Source organism: Rhinoraja longicauda, chromosome 31 (genome assembly GCF_053455715.1).
Source record: "Rhinoraja longicauda isolate Sanriku21f chromosome 31, sRhiLon1.1, whole genome shotgun sequence".
Lineage (NCBI taxonomy): Eukaryota > Metazoa > Chordata > Chondrichthyes > Rajiformes > Arhynchobatidae > Rhinoraja > Rhinoraja longicauda.
In genome coordinates, this window is record NC_135983.1 from 3565328 (window position 1) to 3583610 (window position 18283).

The 18283-nt window shown below is 42.2% G+C and overlaps 1 protein-coding gene across 3 annotated transcripts in view; it reads left to right on the forward strand.

Annotated features, from left to right (window-relative positions):
• fbxw2 (F-box and WD repeat domain containing 2) overlaps positions 1–12964 on the forward strand; it is a 33555-nt gene extending 20591 nt beyond the window's left edge. Inside the window, exons 5-9 of one of the 3 annotated variants that reach the window (XM_078425926.1) lie at positions 1122–1208; positions 5959–6128; positions 8875–9654; positions 12111–12142; positions 12936–12963. In XM_078425926.1, coding sequence (XP_078282052.1) covers positions 1122–1208; positions 5959–6128; positions 8875–9163 — 546 coding nt within the window. In that variant the 3' untranslated portion in view covers positions 9164–9654; positions 12111–12142; positions 12936–12963. Of the gene's footprint in view, positions 1–1121; positions 1209–5958; positions 6129–8874; positions 9853–12110; positions 12143–12935 lie in introns of those variants that run through there. The other 2 variants (XM_078425925.1, XM_078425924.1) reach the window with 2 other exon arrangements.
• Positions 12965–18283: the final 5319 nt, after the last annotated feature.

Here is an 18283-nt window from a genome sequence, read left to right on the forward strand (position 1 = left end):
GAGTAGATATATCAAATGAAAAATAACTTGCATCTCACCATTTACTAATGCTTAGTTATCTGAGTTCTAGTGAGTGAACTTTATTACCATTCATGTCACGGCATGCAAAGTTGACTAGTGAATTGATGTCGGTTGCAACAGACGTGCTGTTATTATGTTAGACAAGTAGGAAATTTAGACACTGAGCAAAAACAGGTAGTCATTGTATGGTAATCGAGCTCAATTCTTACCAAAATGTTGATTAATGTGATTGCGATAAATAATTGTATGTTTAATTAATTGGACATAGCTCCTTACATTCAAAACTCCACCTCTCCCCATTGCACAAGCCCCGGAGTGGTTTTCAACCACCTGCATTTTACATCTTCTAACATCTCCATGGCACCGCTGCCTCTCCACAACGAGCAGTGATGGGTAGACCAGGGGCGGCACAGTGGCACAGTGGGAGAGTTGCTGCCTCACAGTGCCAGAGACCTGGATTTGATCCTGACTAAGGAGGTGTTGCCTGTATGGACTTTGTGCGTTCTGTCCGTGACCTGCGTGGGGTTTCCCCGGGTGCTCCGGTTTCCTCCCACATTCCAAAGATGTGTGGGCTTGTAGGTTCATAGGCTTCTCAAAAACTGTCCCTAGTGTGGAGGATAGTACTAATGCTGGTCAGCATGGACTCTGTGGGCCGAAGGGTCTGTTTCTTTTCTGTATCTCTAAAACTAAAACTTGAATGTTTGTCAAAGCATTGTCTGTGAAACCATATGAAACACAATCTCCTTTCAATGGCATAGTGCTGGAGTTTATACACAGTGACCTTCATTTAAAAATGGAAGTTGATTGGATTTTTGATCGGTAGTTTTGCCATGATGAGCACAAATCCCAATTTATACATTAATTAAATAAAGTTGCTTGTAAGTGTGAATTTCATTTATAGGAAGTGTCTGACTTGGTGACATTCATGTAAATGATGTGATATTTTACCTCAATCTTTGCTTAAAATCATAACATACGTTGTTCTGTTATACTTATAATGGGCCTGAGGACCCAAACTCTGTTTTCTTAATTGTAAAGTAATTCTGATGTTCCACTCCCTGACTATTTGCTGATTTTTACTTTCTTCTTGTTTAATATAGGTGATTTTACAAGTCAGCCATGTAGAATCTGTGATGCACAAACCAGGAGACTATATTCTATTAAGTGCTGATAAATATGAAATTAAGGTAATTTTTTTTTAAGGAAATCTGCACTCCCCTTATTTGCCTGTACTACTTTGTTACGTTTTCTTCTCTGGAGGAGTCCCTTAAGATCATTGTCTTTAAGTACAGATTTGATTCTGAAAACCCTTGACCATCGGATTCAACAACTGCTTCTCCCCAACAGCCAGAGTTCAGGCTCCTGAACATTATACAACACTAACCTCAACTATGAACTGTCTTTGGTCACACTAAGGACTTCAGGCTTTTTAACATTGTTTTGGGGTTATCCATTTATTTTTTGTTTATTATATTATTTAAGTGTATTCCGTTTATCGGCCTGTTATGCTGCTGCAAGTAAGAATTTCGTTATTCTGTTGTCAGTACATATCACAGTTAAGTGCTTTTTTTTTGACAATTAAACACTCTTGACTCTTGATCTGATCTTGATTTCCTTCATCCTACCATTGTAGTGGCTAGGCCCCAAGCCTGATATTTTTCTTACCAACCCCCTCCCCCATCCCCTCTCTCTCTCTCTCTGCTCCATTTAATCCCATATTAGACCCTCCTTGAAACAAAGTTTTTGATCTTCTCTCTGAAGACATCAGAATTTAGCATTCATTGTAGAATTGTAGAATTTTATTCGGAGTTTCCCTCGTGAAGCACCTGTAGATGGGCTATTGCATGCTAGCCAATCGTAGTGCTTGTTAGTAGTAGTCCCGCCTAGTATGTGCTTTATAATATTAAGAACTTGCCTACGTCAGGCAGTTGATGGTAGCAGCTCGGAGCTGTAATGTACTGCAGATCCTATGATGTAGGTGCTTCTTAGCGTGGACTTAAGCACTTTATTACAGCACCTTTGGACGTTTTACTGCATAATCTGTGGTGAATATTCAAGGCACCAGTTTTCCGTTAAGAGCAGCTCTCTTTAAGCATGATCCCATTTAAAACAGTGGCTAATGTGCAGACTTGCCCCAAAGTCTCCACAACCCTATTAACAATGTCTCTAATGTTAAAATATGCATTCTTGTTTCCAAACTCCCCAGGGTCTTCTCTCCTCTCCAGGTCTGTAATCTCTTCCAGCTCTGACTTTCTGTGCTTCTACATTTGTCATCCCTGAATTTAGTTATTCCACCTCTGACAGCCATAGTCTTAGCAGATAAAACCCTAACCTCTAATTTCTTCAACAACAAAACCGTTATTTGCACCTAGGGTGGCACATCTGGTAGAGCCACCACTGCACAAAGCCAGCGACTGGGTTTGAACCTGACCTCAGGTGTTATCTATGTGGAGTTTGCACGTTCTTGGTGTGACCGCATGGGTTTCTTCTGGGTGCTCTGGTTTCCTCCCACATCCTAAAGACACGTGGGTTCATATGTCAGACTGAAGAAGGGTTTTGACCTGAAAGTCACCTATTCCTATTCTCCAGAGATGCTGCCTGACCTGCTGAGTAACTCCAGCTTTATATGTTTATGGTGTAGACCAACATCTGCAGTTCCTTCCTACACATGGGTTTGTAGTTTCATTGGCCTCTGTAAATTGCCCCAAGTGTGTAAAGCGTGGATGTGAAAGTGGGATAACATTAGAACCAATGTAAATGTGTGATCGATGGTTGGTGTGGACTAGGAAGGCCTCAGAACATGTTTCCATGCTGTATCTCTAAATAAAAAACTAAACCTCTCTTTCCACTGTAACAAAATGTATATCATAGAGCAATCCTTTTGGCATTTGCCATGCTATCTCATTGTTAGTGTGAAATTTTGTTTCCCATTTTCCTATTTTAAACGTACAAGAAAAAAGTGATGAGATTTCTTTACAGCATTTAAATGGAAGTAAATCACGTTCTGATTTTGGTGATCAATGGGGCAAACTCGAGTAGCTATATTGTCTTCATTGGAACCTGACTGTGTGTTATCCCAATTTCAGCTCTGTATTTACGGGTGAGGCAATTATTTTTGAAAACCCAAACTACATTTCTCTCTCGTCCCTGACATAAAGCAGCCTCTGTTTAATGAAGAACAAGTTTCACACTGAATGCAAATTTTCAAATATCGTACACTCGGCAATTTTCCAGCTGCTTTGGGTTACATTCTGCCTCACATCTCTATGGTTGCAAGCATAATGTGCTTAAATGTTTTTGGTACTGGGGTGTTACTGCTTTGTTACTGATTCTGATTGACGTAACGGCTAAAGAAAATGTTGCTGCATGAATGGAATGGAATGGAATGGAATAATATTCTTGCTATTGAGGACGTGCAGCATAGGTTCATTTGGTTAATTCCCGGAATGGCGGGACTGTCATATGTTGAAAGACTGGAGCGACTAGGCTTGTATACGCTGGAATTTAGACGGATGAGAGGGGATCTTATTGAAACATATAAGATTATTAAGGGATTGGACACATTAGAGCCAGGAAACATGTTCCCAATGTTGGGTGAGCCCAGAACCAGGGGCCACAGTTTAAGAATAAGGGGTAGGCCATTTAGAACGGAGATGAGGAAAAACTTGGAAATCTGTGGAATTCTCTGCCTCAGAAGGCAGTGGAGGCCAATTCTCTGGATGCTTTCAAGAGAGAGCTAGATAGAGCTCTTAAAGATAGCGGAGTCAGGGTATGGGGGGAAGGCAGGAATGGGGTACTGATTGTGAATGATCAGCCATGATCACATTGAATGGCGGTGCTGGCTTGAAGGGCCAAATGGCCTACTCCTGCACCTATTGTCTATTGCCGATTTAATACCATCGTGATTCATCTGTTTGCATCTCAGTTCATGCTACTCATTGACCTGTGTACTCCTGGACTTTGCTATCGATTAAGGATGCTAAACCTCAAGGTTGTAGAGCTTAACACTCAGGAGGTGGGCATTCATTTCATCATTTCATCTTTACCCCAGTTCCATGTTATTTATTTATTTGTTATTGGTTTCTTTGTCAAACACATATTAAGGCAGCACAGTGGTGCAGCTGGTAAGGCTGCCACCTCAGTGTGCGAGATCTGGGTTCGATCTTGACCTCGGGTGCTGTCCTTGTGGAGTTTGCACATTCTCCCTGTGATGACGTGAGTTTCCTCCGGGTGCTCCGGTTTCCTCCCACTCCCAAAGACATCCGGGTTTTAAGTTAATTGACCCTCTGCAAAATTGCCTTTACGGTGTAGGGAGTGGCTGCGAAAGTGGTACAACATAGAACTAGTGTGGACGGGTGCTGGGTGACCAGTGTGGACTCAGTGGGCCGAAGGGTCCGTTTCAATGCTGCATCTCTAAACTAATACACTAAACTTAGTTCATTTTGCAAGTTTCTGCTTATTCTACTTTTATATTTCACCCTTTCCTGTGGTGATAATCTACTGGAAATGTTTAAAACTTCTCAGCATCCTTTCGATTTTGCCATTTGCTGTCTGGGTCCTCTGGTTACTGACTGCCATGCACTGGAAAGAAGTGTCTCTTTACTTCTGTTAATATCAGATGTATCCAAGGACATTGTGGGAAACCAGAGAGGAAATTGCGGGAGCCCTGGTTGAAATTTATGAGTCGTCTTTAAATACAGGAGAGGTGCTGGAAGACTGGCGGGTGGCAAATATTGTGCCGATATTCAAGAAGGGCTGCAGGAAAAAAGCTGGGAACTATTGGCCAATGAGCTTAACATCTGTAGTTAGAAAGTTACTAGAGAGTATTCTGAGGGATAGGATAAACAGGTATTTAGATGGACAAGGACTGATTAGGGATAGTTAGCATGGGTTTGTAAGTGGGAGGTCGTGTCTCACAAATGTGATTGAGTTTTTTGAAGACGTGGTAAAGCTGCAGATGTATATATGGACTTCAGCAAAGAATTCGACAATGTCCCACATGGTAGGTCGCATTGGATCTAAGGAGAGATAGCGGAATGGATAGAAAATTGGCTTCTTGGAAGGGTGATGGTGGAATGTTGTTTCTCGGACCAGAGGCCTGTGACTAGTGGTGTGCCTCAGGGTTCGGTGCTGGGCCCGTTACTGTTTGTCATCTACCTCAATGATTTGGATGAGAACATACACTGCAAGATTAACAAGTTTGCTGATGGTACAAAAGTGGATGTTTTTGCCGATAGTGAAGGTGGTTGTGAAAGGTTGCAGCAGGATCTGGATCGATTGGCCAGGTGGGCTGAAGAATGGTTGATGGAATTTAATACAGATAAATGTGAGGTATTGCATTTTGGGAAGTCTAACGTGGGCAGGACCTACACAGTGAATGGTAGGACTCTGTGGAGTGTTGTGGAGCAGAAGGATCTAGGAGTGCAGGTGCATGGTTCCTTGGTGGAGTCACAGGTAGATAGGGTGGTCAAAAAGGCGTTTGGCACATTGGCCTTCATCAGTCAGAGTATTGAGTGTAGAAGTTAGGAGGTCATGTTGCAGTGAAAAAGACGTTGGTGAGGCCGCATTTAGAGTATTATAGGAACTATGTTGTCAAGCTGGAAAAGGCGCAGAGAAGATTTACGAGGATGTTGCCGGAACGTAAAGGTCTGAGCTGTAGGGAGAGGTTGAGTAGGTTGGGACTCCACACAGAAAGGTCAGTGTGGGAACGGGAAGGGGAGTTAAAGTATTTAGCAACCAGGAGATGCAGTCACCCTTGGCGGACCGAGTGCACGTGTTCAGTGAAACGGTGTTCAGAGCCTTCCTTGGATCAGTTAGGGTAACTTGGTCATTCCATCGTCTTGGTGGAAGGCACCGTGTTCCTAAGCATACACATTCATCTGCAAATAATACAGTGGTCCTTGTAATAATCAAATGCATTTCACTGTTTACCTGCAGGTTTGGCCGATAGGGAGAGAGGTCAACTGCAAGTGTTTGAAGACACTTGCCGTATCGAACGACCGAAGCATATGTCTACAACCAAGAGTACAATTTGATGGCAAGCACATTGTTTGTGCATCTGATTTAGGATTGTATCAGTGGGACTTTGCCAGCTACGATATTGTACGGTATGGTGCACTGTTATTTTGTTATTGTCAAAAACGGCCGAGGGATTTTAATGAATGTCTTGTTATTCAGCTATGGGACCATAGTTGCTGTAGCGCATGTCACCCAGAAAATGACTTCACAGTGGCACATTCTGATAAATTCGAGATACCAACAAAATAGTGACTGAATACTTGTATAAATATCAATTTAGAAATATAGAATAATTGTCTTTGTCACTGAAGTAAAAGTGAAACCTGATATGCTGTTCCACAGGAAAACAATGCCGAAGGATTGAAAAGAAGAAATAGCTGCTAGCTTTAACAACCCTAGAAATTCAATTTAATGCGAGGTTAGAATAGAACTGCACATTCTAAGGGATAACCTTTCAGTGTGAGGAATATGATGAATTTCTAGGCAACGTGATTGTTAAAATTCTATTTTCATTATTTCCCTGACATTGCAACAATTCAAGTTGAATTTTTAGTGAAATCTTTAAATATATTATCCAACCTCTTGAGCAGAAAACTGTCTGGTCCCAGAGAAATTTCAAGCCGAGTTCATTCATTCCTTTGGATTGTACTTTTTACTTGAAAATCACAATTTTGATGTGCAATCAGAAAATTACAGTAAATAATGTGGCAAATGTAATGAAGAAAGTGTCTGAAGGAGTGTCCTGACCCGAAACGTCACCTATCCATGTTCTCCAGATATACTGTACTACCTTACCTGCTGAGTTACTCCAGCACTTTGTGTCTAGCTCTTGCATATGGGTGTTTCTATAAATAAGGGTAAATAAATGAGATGGATGGCCACATTTGAAAGTTATTAAATCATAATGAAATACCACAGCATTACAAATGGGCCTACCTATGATCTAATTTGTGATCCCAATTGACCAAAATTAATACTTTCAAAATTTGAAACAAAAAAACAAGAAAAAATATGTTAATAAGTCATATGGGACTGATTTCTAAGCTCCCTTACAAAATGTTGGCACATAACCCACCTGGTCATTATACGCCAGGGTCATTATAATCGCGTTGTTTGAATTTTAAAGAAAGTCACGAAGAGTGCAAAAAAAACCGTTATAGCATTGACGTCGTTAGACAACAGGAGGGACTAGAGAGTCAGACAGTGATAACATAGCACACTCGATTTCTATTTCAGGATTTTAAGTTCTATTCATTATTAAGTATTTCAATGGAAAGCTTAAACACAAAATATAAACAATAAAAAAGAAGCAATAAATATAAAAACGGTTACTCTGCTTTTAATTCACACATTTCACACGTGACCAAATGGACACCAACCGACCGCTACTCACGCTGTGCTGCAAAAACCTGGGGCATCAGAAAACCATCTCATTGGGTGATAAATGTTGAAAATCATAAGCATAGGTAGACACAAAATGCTGGAGTGACACAGCGGGTCAGGCAGCATAATCCGAATTTGGCTTATATAGAGTTATTTAATTGCAAAATTAATGTAATCTTTCTGGTATAAGTTAGCCAAAGGATTTGATGAAATCCTGCTTGAAAAATGTCACAAAAAAAGGCAAGAAAACACAGGGACATATCTAAGGTATTTATTCACAAAATGCTGGAGTAACTCAGCAGGTCAGACAGCATCTCAGGAGAGAAGGAATGGGTGACGTTTCGGGTCGAGACCCTTCTTCAGACTTTTACGGAAACACCCAGATATGTTTAGAAATCAGTCATCTTTCTACCATCATTTTCATCGGTTCTGTTTGCTCTCGTATTCTTATCTGGCTTTCCCTTGCATCTATAATCTTCACCTCAGCCAGTTCCAACTACTTAGTTTAGTTAATTTTTAGATACAGCATGGAATCAGGCCCTTCGGCCCACAGAGACTGCGCCTATAAAGCGATTCCCCGCACACTAACACTATCCTACACACACTAGGGACAATTTACAATTATACCAAGAAAATTAGCCTACAAACCTGTATGTCTTTGGAGTGGGGGGGGGAAACCGGAGCACCCGGAGAAAACCCACTCGGTCATGGGGAGAATGTACAAATTCCGTATAGACAGCACCCGTAGTCAGGATCGTGCCTGGGTCTCTGGCACTGTAAAGCAACAACTCTGCCGCTGCTCCACCGTGCTGCCAAATATACTCTAGATATTCTTTGTGAAGAGTTTTCTTAATTCCGTATTTGTCGTGCAATTTGTATTTAATTTTGTGCTGACTGTATGAAATGCTTTGTTTTAAATACAGTCATACAGCAAACCACCAGCTAGGAGGTACACAAGAGTAGCCATGTTACAAACGTTCACCCCCCCCCCCCCCCCCCACACCGCCCAGGTCCCCCTTCCTTAAAACTGAGGTGAGAAAAAAACATTTTCACCCAGAGAGTTGTGAATTTGTGGAATTCTCTGCCACAGAGGGCAGTGGAAGCCAAATCACTGGATGGATTTAAGAGAGAGTTAGATAGAGCTCTGGGGGCTAGTGGAATCAAGGGATATGGGAAGAAGGCAGGCACGGGTTATTGATTGGGGACGATCAGCCATGTTCACAATGAATGGCGGTGCTGGCTCGAAAGGCCGAATGGCCTCCTCCTGCACCTATTTTCTATGTTTCTCGGCGTTTCCCCACTGTGTCTCCCTTGCATCGCGACACCTCCCACAGGGTCCCCCCTTCCTTCTCGGCTTCGTTCTCCTTTCCCCTTGCATTCTCTACTTCTCATTGTATAAATGTGAATTGCCCCTGAATCCAGCTTTACCCGTTTTCCCTTTTAACTTCACAGAGTCATCCGAACCCCTGATTCTACAAACCTTTCCCTACTGAGCCTGGGAGAAGTCTTTGCTCTGCTCTTTGACAGCCGTTACCTGTACATAATGGACCTAAGGACCGAGAAAGTGGTGGGCCGGTGGCCCCTGCCTGCCTACAGGAAGTCCAAGAGAGGGTCGAGCTTTCTCGCGGGGGAGACGGCCTGGCTAAGTGGACTGAACGGCAAGAATGACTCCGGCTTGGTTTTTGCCACAAGCATGCCGGATCATAGTATTCACCTGGTCCTGTGGAGGGAGAATGGATGAGAGGACGCGGCACCTGATGGCCGTGTACTGCTTGTGCTGCTGACGTTTCTGAGAATGCAGAATCTTTGCACGAACCAAAGAGGCACAGACCAGGCATTCTCCCATGTACTGTACAGTTGATTGCCTTTATTTTTTTTTAAAAAGTCAAATGAAACCAGCATGTTTGAAAATTATTTTTACACATTAAATCTGTTTGCTTGCATATTGATGTATCAATACAGGAAGGGAAGGAAAAAGAATGTTAAATTAAACATGGCACTGTTTATAAATTTATAATGAGCCAAGGGTTGAAGATTATGCTTTACAAGCACATTTCAACATAATTAATCTATTGTTTGCAGTATTTTGAACATTCCCTGACTGCTTTCATTTCTTCTGCACCTGAAAGTATAGAACACATTACTTTTTTTATATAAATATTTCCATTCCGGATTTTGCCTTAATGCTTTTATGAGTGGTTGCTCGCGATGAGCCTGTTTATAGACCATTAGGTAGGTACTTTAAATTTGTCCACATTTTATATTTTATTATAGTCAGTATTTACAATGATATTTTTATTGATATTTGCCCACGTTGTCACAAGTGTTAATTATCTTCAATACATTCTTTCTGATGAAATAGTTGGAAACTTGCTTGGCTACTTGCCTCATTTGCGATAAAGGTTCCATATTTATAATCTTACAAAGCAGTCCAGTGATGATGTAGACACACGGGACTGCAGATGCTGGTTTACAGAGAAAGACGCAAAGTACTGGAGTAACTCAGCGGGTCAGATAGAGGTCTTGACCCGAAACGTCACCTATTCCTTTTTTCCAGAGTTGCTACCTGACCCGCTGAGTTACTCCAGCTTTCTGTGTCTATCCTAGGTCACTTGTGTTGTTAGCCAACGGCTCACTTAAAAGTAGGTAAGTTATGCTAAATCCAAATTGAACATTGCTTTGATAACAGAACAATATTGCGTACATTTCCAGTTGCAATGCAGAGAATATTTTCAATGATGATATCTCAAAAATGTGGGGATATGTATCAGGAAACATAGAAACATAGAAAATAGGTGGAGGAGGAGGCCATTTGGCCCTTCGAGCCAGCACCGCCATTCATTGTGATTCATTGTCATGGCTGATCATCCACAATCAATATCACTTCTCCCCATATCCCTTGATTCCACTAGCCCCTAGAGCTCTATCTAACTCTCTCTTAAATCCATCCAGTGACTTGGCCTCCATTGCCCTCTGTGGCAGAGAATTCCACAAATTCACAACTCTCTGGGTGAAAAAGTTCCTTCTCACCTCAGTTTTAAATGCCCTCCCCTTTATTCTAAGAGAAAATGAACTGGCTCTCATTTCTCTCATAGGCTGAGGTGTGCAAGTGAAGATTTTTAAAATGAAGGGTTAAATGGAGTGGATACAGAGTATGTAAATTGAATACTACATTCTCTAACATTATAAGCATGACTCATGTCCAAACATAAATTGGGTATAAAATGCATTTAAAAGATTGAGGCATGATGGTGCTAAATATATATTTTTAATTGCATATAGATTTTATTGAAATGTCCTATTTGTATTAACTTTCATCTATGATTCTGGTGTACGAGTTATAGTAATAATAGTTTCTAGGCAGTTTTGTTAGAAATTTAAGACCCCTTTTAGGGAGATGTTGCTGGAAAATAACCATCAGATTATTGCCAAGTAATAATGAAAAATAGAATATTTTTTGTAATTTCTTTAAGTGTTTAAAATGAAATTGCATTTCCTACAATGTAACATCTAATTTTGGGATTTACTCACAGTCGAACAAGCAATGAATGACAGTTAAGGTCAATTAGCAGGGCAGCTGAGACTTTTAGCAAACTACCAGAGGCTATGACATCTTATTTTGTGGCTCAACAATGATAATGAAAGGCTTGAATAGAGTGGATGTGGAGAGGATGTTTCCCCTAGTGGGAGAATCTAGGACTAGAGGTCATAGTTTCAGAATTAATAGACGTTCCTTTAAGAAGGAGATGAGGAGGAATGTATTTTGTCAGAGGGTGATTAGTTGATTAGTACGGGTATCAGGGGTTGTGGGGAGAAGGCAGGAGAAGGCATGGTGGCGCAGCAGTAGAGTTGCTGCCTTACAGCGAATGCAGCGCCGGAGACTCAGGTTCGATCCTGACTACGGGCGCCGTCTGTACGGAGTTTGTACGTTCTCCCTGTGACCTGCGTGGGTTTTCACCGAGATCTTCGGTTTCCTCCCGCACTCCAAAGACGTACAGGTATGTAGGTTAATTGACTGGGTAAATGTAAAAATTGTCCCTAGTGTGTGTAGGATAGTGTTAATGTGCGGGGATCGCTGGGCGGCGCGGACTCGGTGGGCCGAAGGGCCTGTTTCCGCGCTGTATCTCTAAATCTATTTATTATTTTTTTAATCTAAGAATGGGGTAGGAGGGAGGGATGGCAGAGTAGACTTGATGGGCCGAATGGCCTAATTCTGCTCCTTTCACTTATGACCTGATATTTCAATTGTTCATTGGCATTTGTGTCTACCACATTATGAAGCACAAATCTATGCCTGAAGACCGATTGTTTACACATGCCTTGGTGATGTGAAGGGACGATAATGCAAATATGAATATTTATTTTGATGCATCCGATTTGAAGTCGTCACCTCATAAATTGAAAGGAGCTTAATGATGTAAATGGAAAACAGATGCAGTTAAGACAGGGTTAATTGATTTGGCCACCCACGGCACAAGGTGTAACGTCTATATATTTCAGTAATGTCACCTTGTGCTTCCAAGTAGTCTGGATTTTTGGATTTTACAAAAAAACAATGAGTTCATTTTCATTCCTTTTGAGGTATTTACTCTGGTGAAAATTGGCCTTGCAAGTAATTGTACAATTTTGGTTTGCAAAAGGCCTTGTACTGTGGTCTGCAGCTTAAGAATTGATTACTCAACTTGCAGGTGGATTTGCCCCAAACAAGTTCAAGAGAAAGGTATGTACACAATATACTTCAGTGCATTAACATGAATGAAAATGTAAAAGAAAACATGGTTTTAGTCCAAGTGAGCATATAAGATGATAAGATGTGTTTATACCCACTGCTTCATTTAGCATTTTAGAAAATGTGTTCTGTTTTTAATTGTAGAATGTATTTTTAAAATTATTTTTTTTAAATATTTCTGTGGATATGTTCTGACCGTGTAAAAGCAGGATATTTCTCCAGAGATGCTGCCTGACCTGCTGAGTTACTCCAGCATTTTGTGTCTATCTCAATAGCAGGATAGTGCTGTAGATTGATTAGTAGGACTGGCTGTTACAATCCCTGAGGTTTTACACTCCATTTGACTTGCATGGTGTTGAATCTCAAAACATTGAGGAGTTTGGATGTTAGGAAAGAATGATCTTTAAAAGTAAATAGTTGAATAAGCTGTCACCTGTGCAGGATTAAATCTTACTTTAGTCAGATCCCTAAACGTGGAAAAATATTGGCAATTTCAATTCTTTGCAGATCAATGTCAAATTTGTTTTTAAAAATTGCTTCTGCAAAGTGATGGTTTTGCTGAGGGTAAAGAAATCAAAGTTTGCTGCGGTAAATCAACGATATGGTGAGACTAACTCAGATGAACAATTTAATAATTGTAAGAATTATATCACCTGCATTGTGAGTGTCACTGGCAGGCAAGCCCAAAGCAAAACTATGTTTTGCGCTGCACAATTTAACATAGTTTGTTCTGTGGTTGGACAAATGCTTACTCTAAATTTTTGCCCTCCTTTTCCCGGCGCAGTTTTGACAACGCCCACCACCCTCATTTGGGAGTCCCCCTGTACAGGTAAGTGGTGCTTATCTCTGCTTTGACCATGTTTTAGTTGGTTTGGGAGACTGGCACCATTGAATTGTGCTGCACCTGGTGACAGAGAAACATAGAAAGTAGGTGCAGGAATAGGCCATTCGGCACTTCGAGACATACTGGCGAAAGCTCTGTCAAGTTCACGAGAGGCAATGGGCACATGCAGAAGTCATTGTGATCTCCCAGAGGATGTACCGTTGATCATTGTGCATCCAAGGTGGGTCTTTTCCTGGATGGTAAAAATGTAATAAATGATTTGCCCCAGTCGGTGCTGGAGCTTCAACTTTCCCCAATTTATATTAATTAATTGATAGAGTAGATGCACAAGAGGCTTTTACCCAGAATAGGGAAATCAAGAGCCAGAGCACATAGTTTTTGGGTGAGAGGGGAATAGTTTAATAGGAACTTGAGGGGTAACTTTCTCACACAGATAGTGGAACAAGCTGCCAGAGGTGGTAGTTGAGGCAGGTACTATAACAACATTAAAAAGCTATTTGGGCAAGTACATGGATAGGAAAGGTTTATAGGTTTATAGGTTCAGATGCAGCATTTGGCTCCTGATACTGGAGGTTGAGTGAAGGCATTAGCACTGGACAATGTAAATTTGACAGATTGAATGAGGGTGTGATGAAAGCTTTATTTGGCTATTTATTTGTTGGGGACTAGCCCAGTTGTATTTGGCAACAGGCTTCTTTCTTGCTCTTCCTTTATATCCTTGTATAAAGGAAGCACATAATTGGAATATCAATGGGGTGGCTAATCTCTAAATCTGCCTGAGCTGTCACCTTCTGTATTTTATTTAGCAATGTTATCCATTCTATTTGCATCCAGGCTGGCCCAACTTCCACGATAGATTTAGGTTTATTATTGTCACATGTGTCGAGGTACAATGAAAAGCTTTGTTTTCAATCAGACGATAATACAATACATAAATACAATCAAGCCAAACTCACAAACTGTGTAGGAAAGAACTGCAGATGCTGGTTTAAATCGAAGGTAGACACAAAATGCTGGAGTAACTCAGCGAGACAGGCAGCATCCCTGGAGAGAAGGACTGGGTGACGTTTCAGGTTGAACCAGTCTGAGGAAGGGTCTCGACCCGAAACATCGCCCATTCCTTCTTTCCAGAGATGCTGCCTGAGTTACTCCAGCATTTTGTGTCAAACTCAAGTACAATAGGTAGAGCAAAGGGGAAGATACAGAGTGCAGAATATAGTTCTCAGCATTGTAGTGCACCAGTTCCATGGACAAAGTCCAATTCCACAATGGGGTAGAGGTGAATTGAATAGTATCCTAGCTTATGGAAGGACCGTTCAGAAGGGGAAGATGCTGTTCCGGAGTCTGGTGGTGCGCGCTTTCAAACTTTTGTCAGATGGGAGCAAGGAGAAGTTATGACTGGGGTGGATTACATTAACTGCTTTTTGGAGATTACATGCTCTGTAAATGGAGTCAATGGTGGGGAGTCTGGTCTGTGCAATAGACTGGGCTTCATTGACAATCTACTATTTCTTACCGTCTAATCCAGGGGCAAACCTGCTCTGCACCCGTTTTGAAGCCTCCACTTCCTTACTGTATTGGGGTGACTATTATACAGAAGGAGGATTCAGAAGCCTGAGAACGGGAAGAAGTTGTTGAATCTGGCGGTTGGTGCTTTCACGTTTCTGTACCTGTTACCCAACAGGAGCAGGCAAAAGGAATGACTGGGGTGGGACTATGGATCTAATCAGTGTGAGTGTTGGAATCAATGGTGGGCAGTTGGGTCTGTATGATGGACTGGGCTATATCTACAACTCTGCAATGTCTTGTGGTCTTGGGCAGGGCTGATCCCAAACCAAGCTGTGAAGAAACCTGAAAGTTTGCTTTTTATGGTGCATCTGTAGAGGTGTGTGAGTATCAGTGGAGATACTATAAGAAAATAACTGCAGATGCTGGTACAAATCGAAGGTATTTATTCACAAAATGCTGGAGTAACTCAGCAGGTCAGGCAGCATCTCGGGAGAGAAGGAATGGGTGACTTTTCGGGTCGAGACCCTTACTCCAGCATTTTGTGAATAAATACCTTTGAGTGGAGATACTAAGTATCCTCAGTCTCCTGAGGAAGTAGACATGTGGCTGTGCCATATTGGGTGTTACACTGCTAGCATTATTTGCTGGCATTAATGACCTAATACTTAGTGATGTAGAGTAGTGATAGCCCTGTGGAGCTCACGGGAGCCATGGGGCACATGCAGTCGTAACCATGATCTCATGGGAGATGTGGCCTTGTTGATTGCCCAGCCAGGGTCAGACTTTTCCAGGTTGGTAAAATGCAATGAATGGTATGCCCCAGGGATTGGAGCTGAAGCCTCAACTCGTTTCTTTAGACATTAGGGATACAGCGCAGAATCAGGGCCTTCGGCCCACCGAGTAGGCGCCAACCAGTGTTCATCCTCAACACTAGCACCATTCTACCTACACACACTAGGGGCAGTTTCTATCAAAGCCAATTAACCCACAAACTTATCCATTTTTGGAGTGTGGGAGGAAACTCGCGGTCACAAAGAGAACATACAAACTCAGTGCAGACAGTACCCGCAGTCAGGATTGAACCCGGGCCTCTGGCCCTTGAGCGCTATAAGGCAGTAACTCTACCACTGCGCCACCGTGCTGCGCTGTTTTCAGTTAATCTCTGCCCCTCTCACCTTAAAGTTATGATCTCTAGTCTTTCGTGTTTCCAACTGGGAATAAGGTCCGTCTACCCTACATATTCATTCCTCTCATAACTTTATATACTTGTATCAGGTGTCCCCTCAACTTCTGGTGCACCAGAGAAAACAATCAAGTCTGTTCAAATCCTTCCTATAGCTAATGCCCCCTAATCCAGATGCTGGAGTAACTCAGCGGGACAGGCAACATCCCTGGAGAGAAGGAATGGGTGACGTTTCAGGTCGAGTCCCTTCTTCAGACTAGTCGGGAAAGGGAATCAAGAGGCATAGATGGTGATGTAGGGAGATATATCAGAGGTGCCTCCTTCCTCTTCAAGCCAATGGTGGGTATCGTTTATGAAATCGTTGCAGATGAATGGTATACATGGCAGTTTGCACATTGGTCTACAATGCTTTGGCATGAGGCAGGTGAGTTTAAAGTTGTAGGAACAGTGGCACAGCAGTAGTGTTGCAGCCTTACAGCGCCAGAGACCCAGGTTCGATTCTGACTACAGGTGCTGTCTGTATGGAGTTTATACTTACTCCCTGTGACAGCTTGAGTTTTCCCCGGGTGCTCCGGTTTCCTCCCACACTGGTTTGTAGGTTAATTGGCTTCGGTGAAAATTGTGAATTGTCCCTAGTGTAGTATAACGTTAGTGTACTGGAATCGTTGGGCAGCGCAGACTCGGTGGACGGAAGGGCCTGTTTCCATGCTGTATCTCTAAACTAAACTAAACTACGCTGCTTATGTTGTTGAAATGTGCATTTTGGCTTGCAGGGCACTCAATTCAAAGAATTGCTGATGCGACTAACTGGCTCTGTAACTACAAGGTAAAGGAATGGGGGTGAGTGGGTTAATACAACCTATTTTGCAAACTATTATGCATTTTAAGCTGGTTTGTAAGTTTGGTGTCAACATACTGGTCATGGTGGCACAGCGGTAGAGTTGCTGCCTTACAACGAATGCAGCGCCGGAGACCCAGGTTCGATCCTGACTACGGGTGCTGTCTGTATGGAGTTTGTACGTTCTCCCCGTGACCTGCGTGGATTTTCTCCGAGATCTTCGGTTTCCTCCCATACTCCAAAGACGTACATGTTTGTAGGTTAATTGGCTTGGTAAATGTAAAAATTGTCCCTAGTGGGTGTAGGATAGTGTTAGTGTGCAGAGATCGCTGGTCGCCGGTGGGCCGAAGGGCCTGTTTCCGTGCTGTATCTCTAAACTGAAAATGCTCTATTGAGCTCACGTATGCCCTCAAGTGTTGACTGTGACATGACTGAGTTGATCGTTTTCATTTGTTTACTGTAAAGCAGTAGTTACTAATAATGAGTCTTTATTATGACAATCTTTCACAATCTTCCGTCTCTCGCTAGCTTTTGTCTTTTTCTCTCTGGCCTTTGTCTGCCCATCGGCCAATTAAATCCCCTCATCTATATCCACCTATCACTTGTAGAAACAAGGAACTGCGGGTGCTGATTTAAACCAAAGATTGACACCAAGTGTTGGAGTAACTCAGTGGGTCACTGGAGAAAAATGTATTTTAAATGTTCTGAAGAAGGGTCTCGAGCCTAAACGTCACCCATCATTTTTCTCCAGAGATGCTGTCTGACCCGCTGTGTTACTCCAGCACTTTGTGTCTATCTCCACCTATCACTTGGCAGGCTTTGTCCTGCCCCCACCACTCTTCCAGCTTCCACCTACTACTACATGGATAGGCCAGGTTTGGTGGGATATGGGCCAAACGCAGGCAGTTGGGACGAGTGTAGCTAGGACATGTTGGCCGGTGTGGGCAAGTTTGGCTGAAGGGCCTGTTTCCACACTGTGTCACTCTATGACTCGACTACAATCAGCCTGAGAAGGGTCCCGACCCAAAGCAATGCCCATCCATGTTCTCCAGACCTGTTGAGTTACTCCAGCATTTTGTGATTTTTTTAAATATACACCAGCATTTCCAGTTCCTTGTGTCTACAATAATATAGCTACTTGTAGAAGAAGCTTGCTCCCTGGTACAAACTGGTGACAGAATACATGGTTATAAGCTCACTTCTATAATGTTCGCAGCCCAAGTTACACTAGCATTCAAGTATTTGTTTTCTATTCATTTTTAACAGATTAAAGATCAAAGCTGAATATTCCAGCAGACAATGCGTTAAACATTTTCAGCATCTTTTTTATTGATTCCAAACATGCTAAACATTAATGACTTGGATGAAGAGATTAAAAGTACCATTAGCAAATTTGCAGATGATACAAAGCTGGGTGGTAGTGTGAACTGTGAAGAAGATGCTATGAGGTTGCAGGGTGACTTGGACAGGTTGTGTGAGTGGGCGGATGCATGGCAGATGCAGTTTAATGTGGATAAGTGTGAGGTTATCCACTTTGGTGGTAAGAATAGGAAGGCAGATTAATATTTGAATGGTGTCAAGTTAGGAAAAGGGGACGCACAACGAGATCTGGGTGTCCTAGTGCATCAGTCACTGAAAGGAAGCATGCAGGTACAGCAGGCAGTGAAGAAAGCCAATGGAATGTTGGCCTTCATAACAAGAGGAGTTGAGTATAGGAGCAAAGAGGTCCTTCTGCAGTTGTCCAGGGCCCTAGTGAGA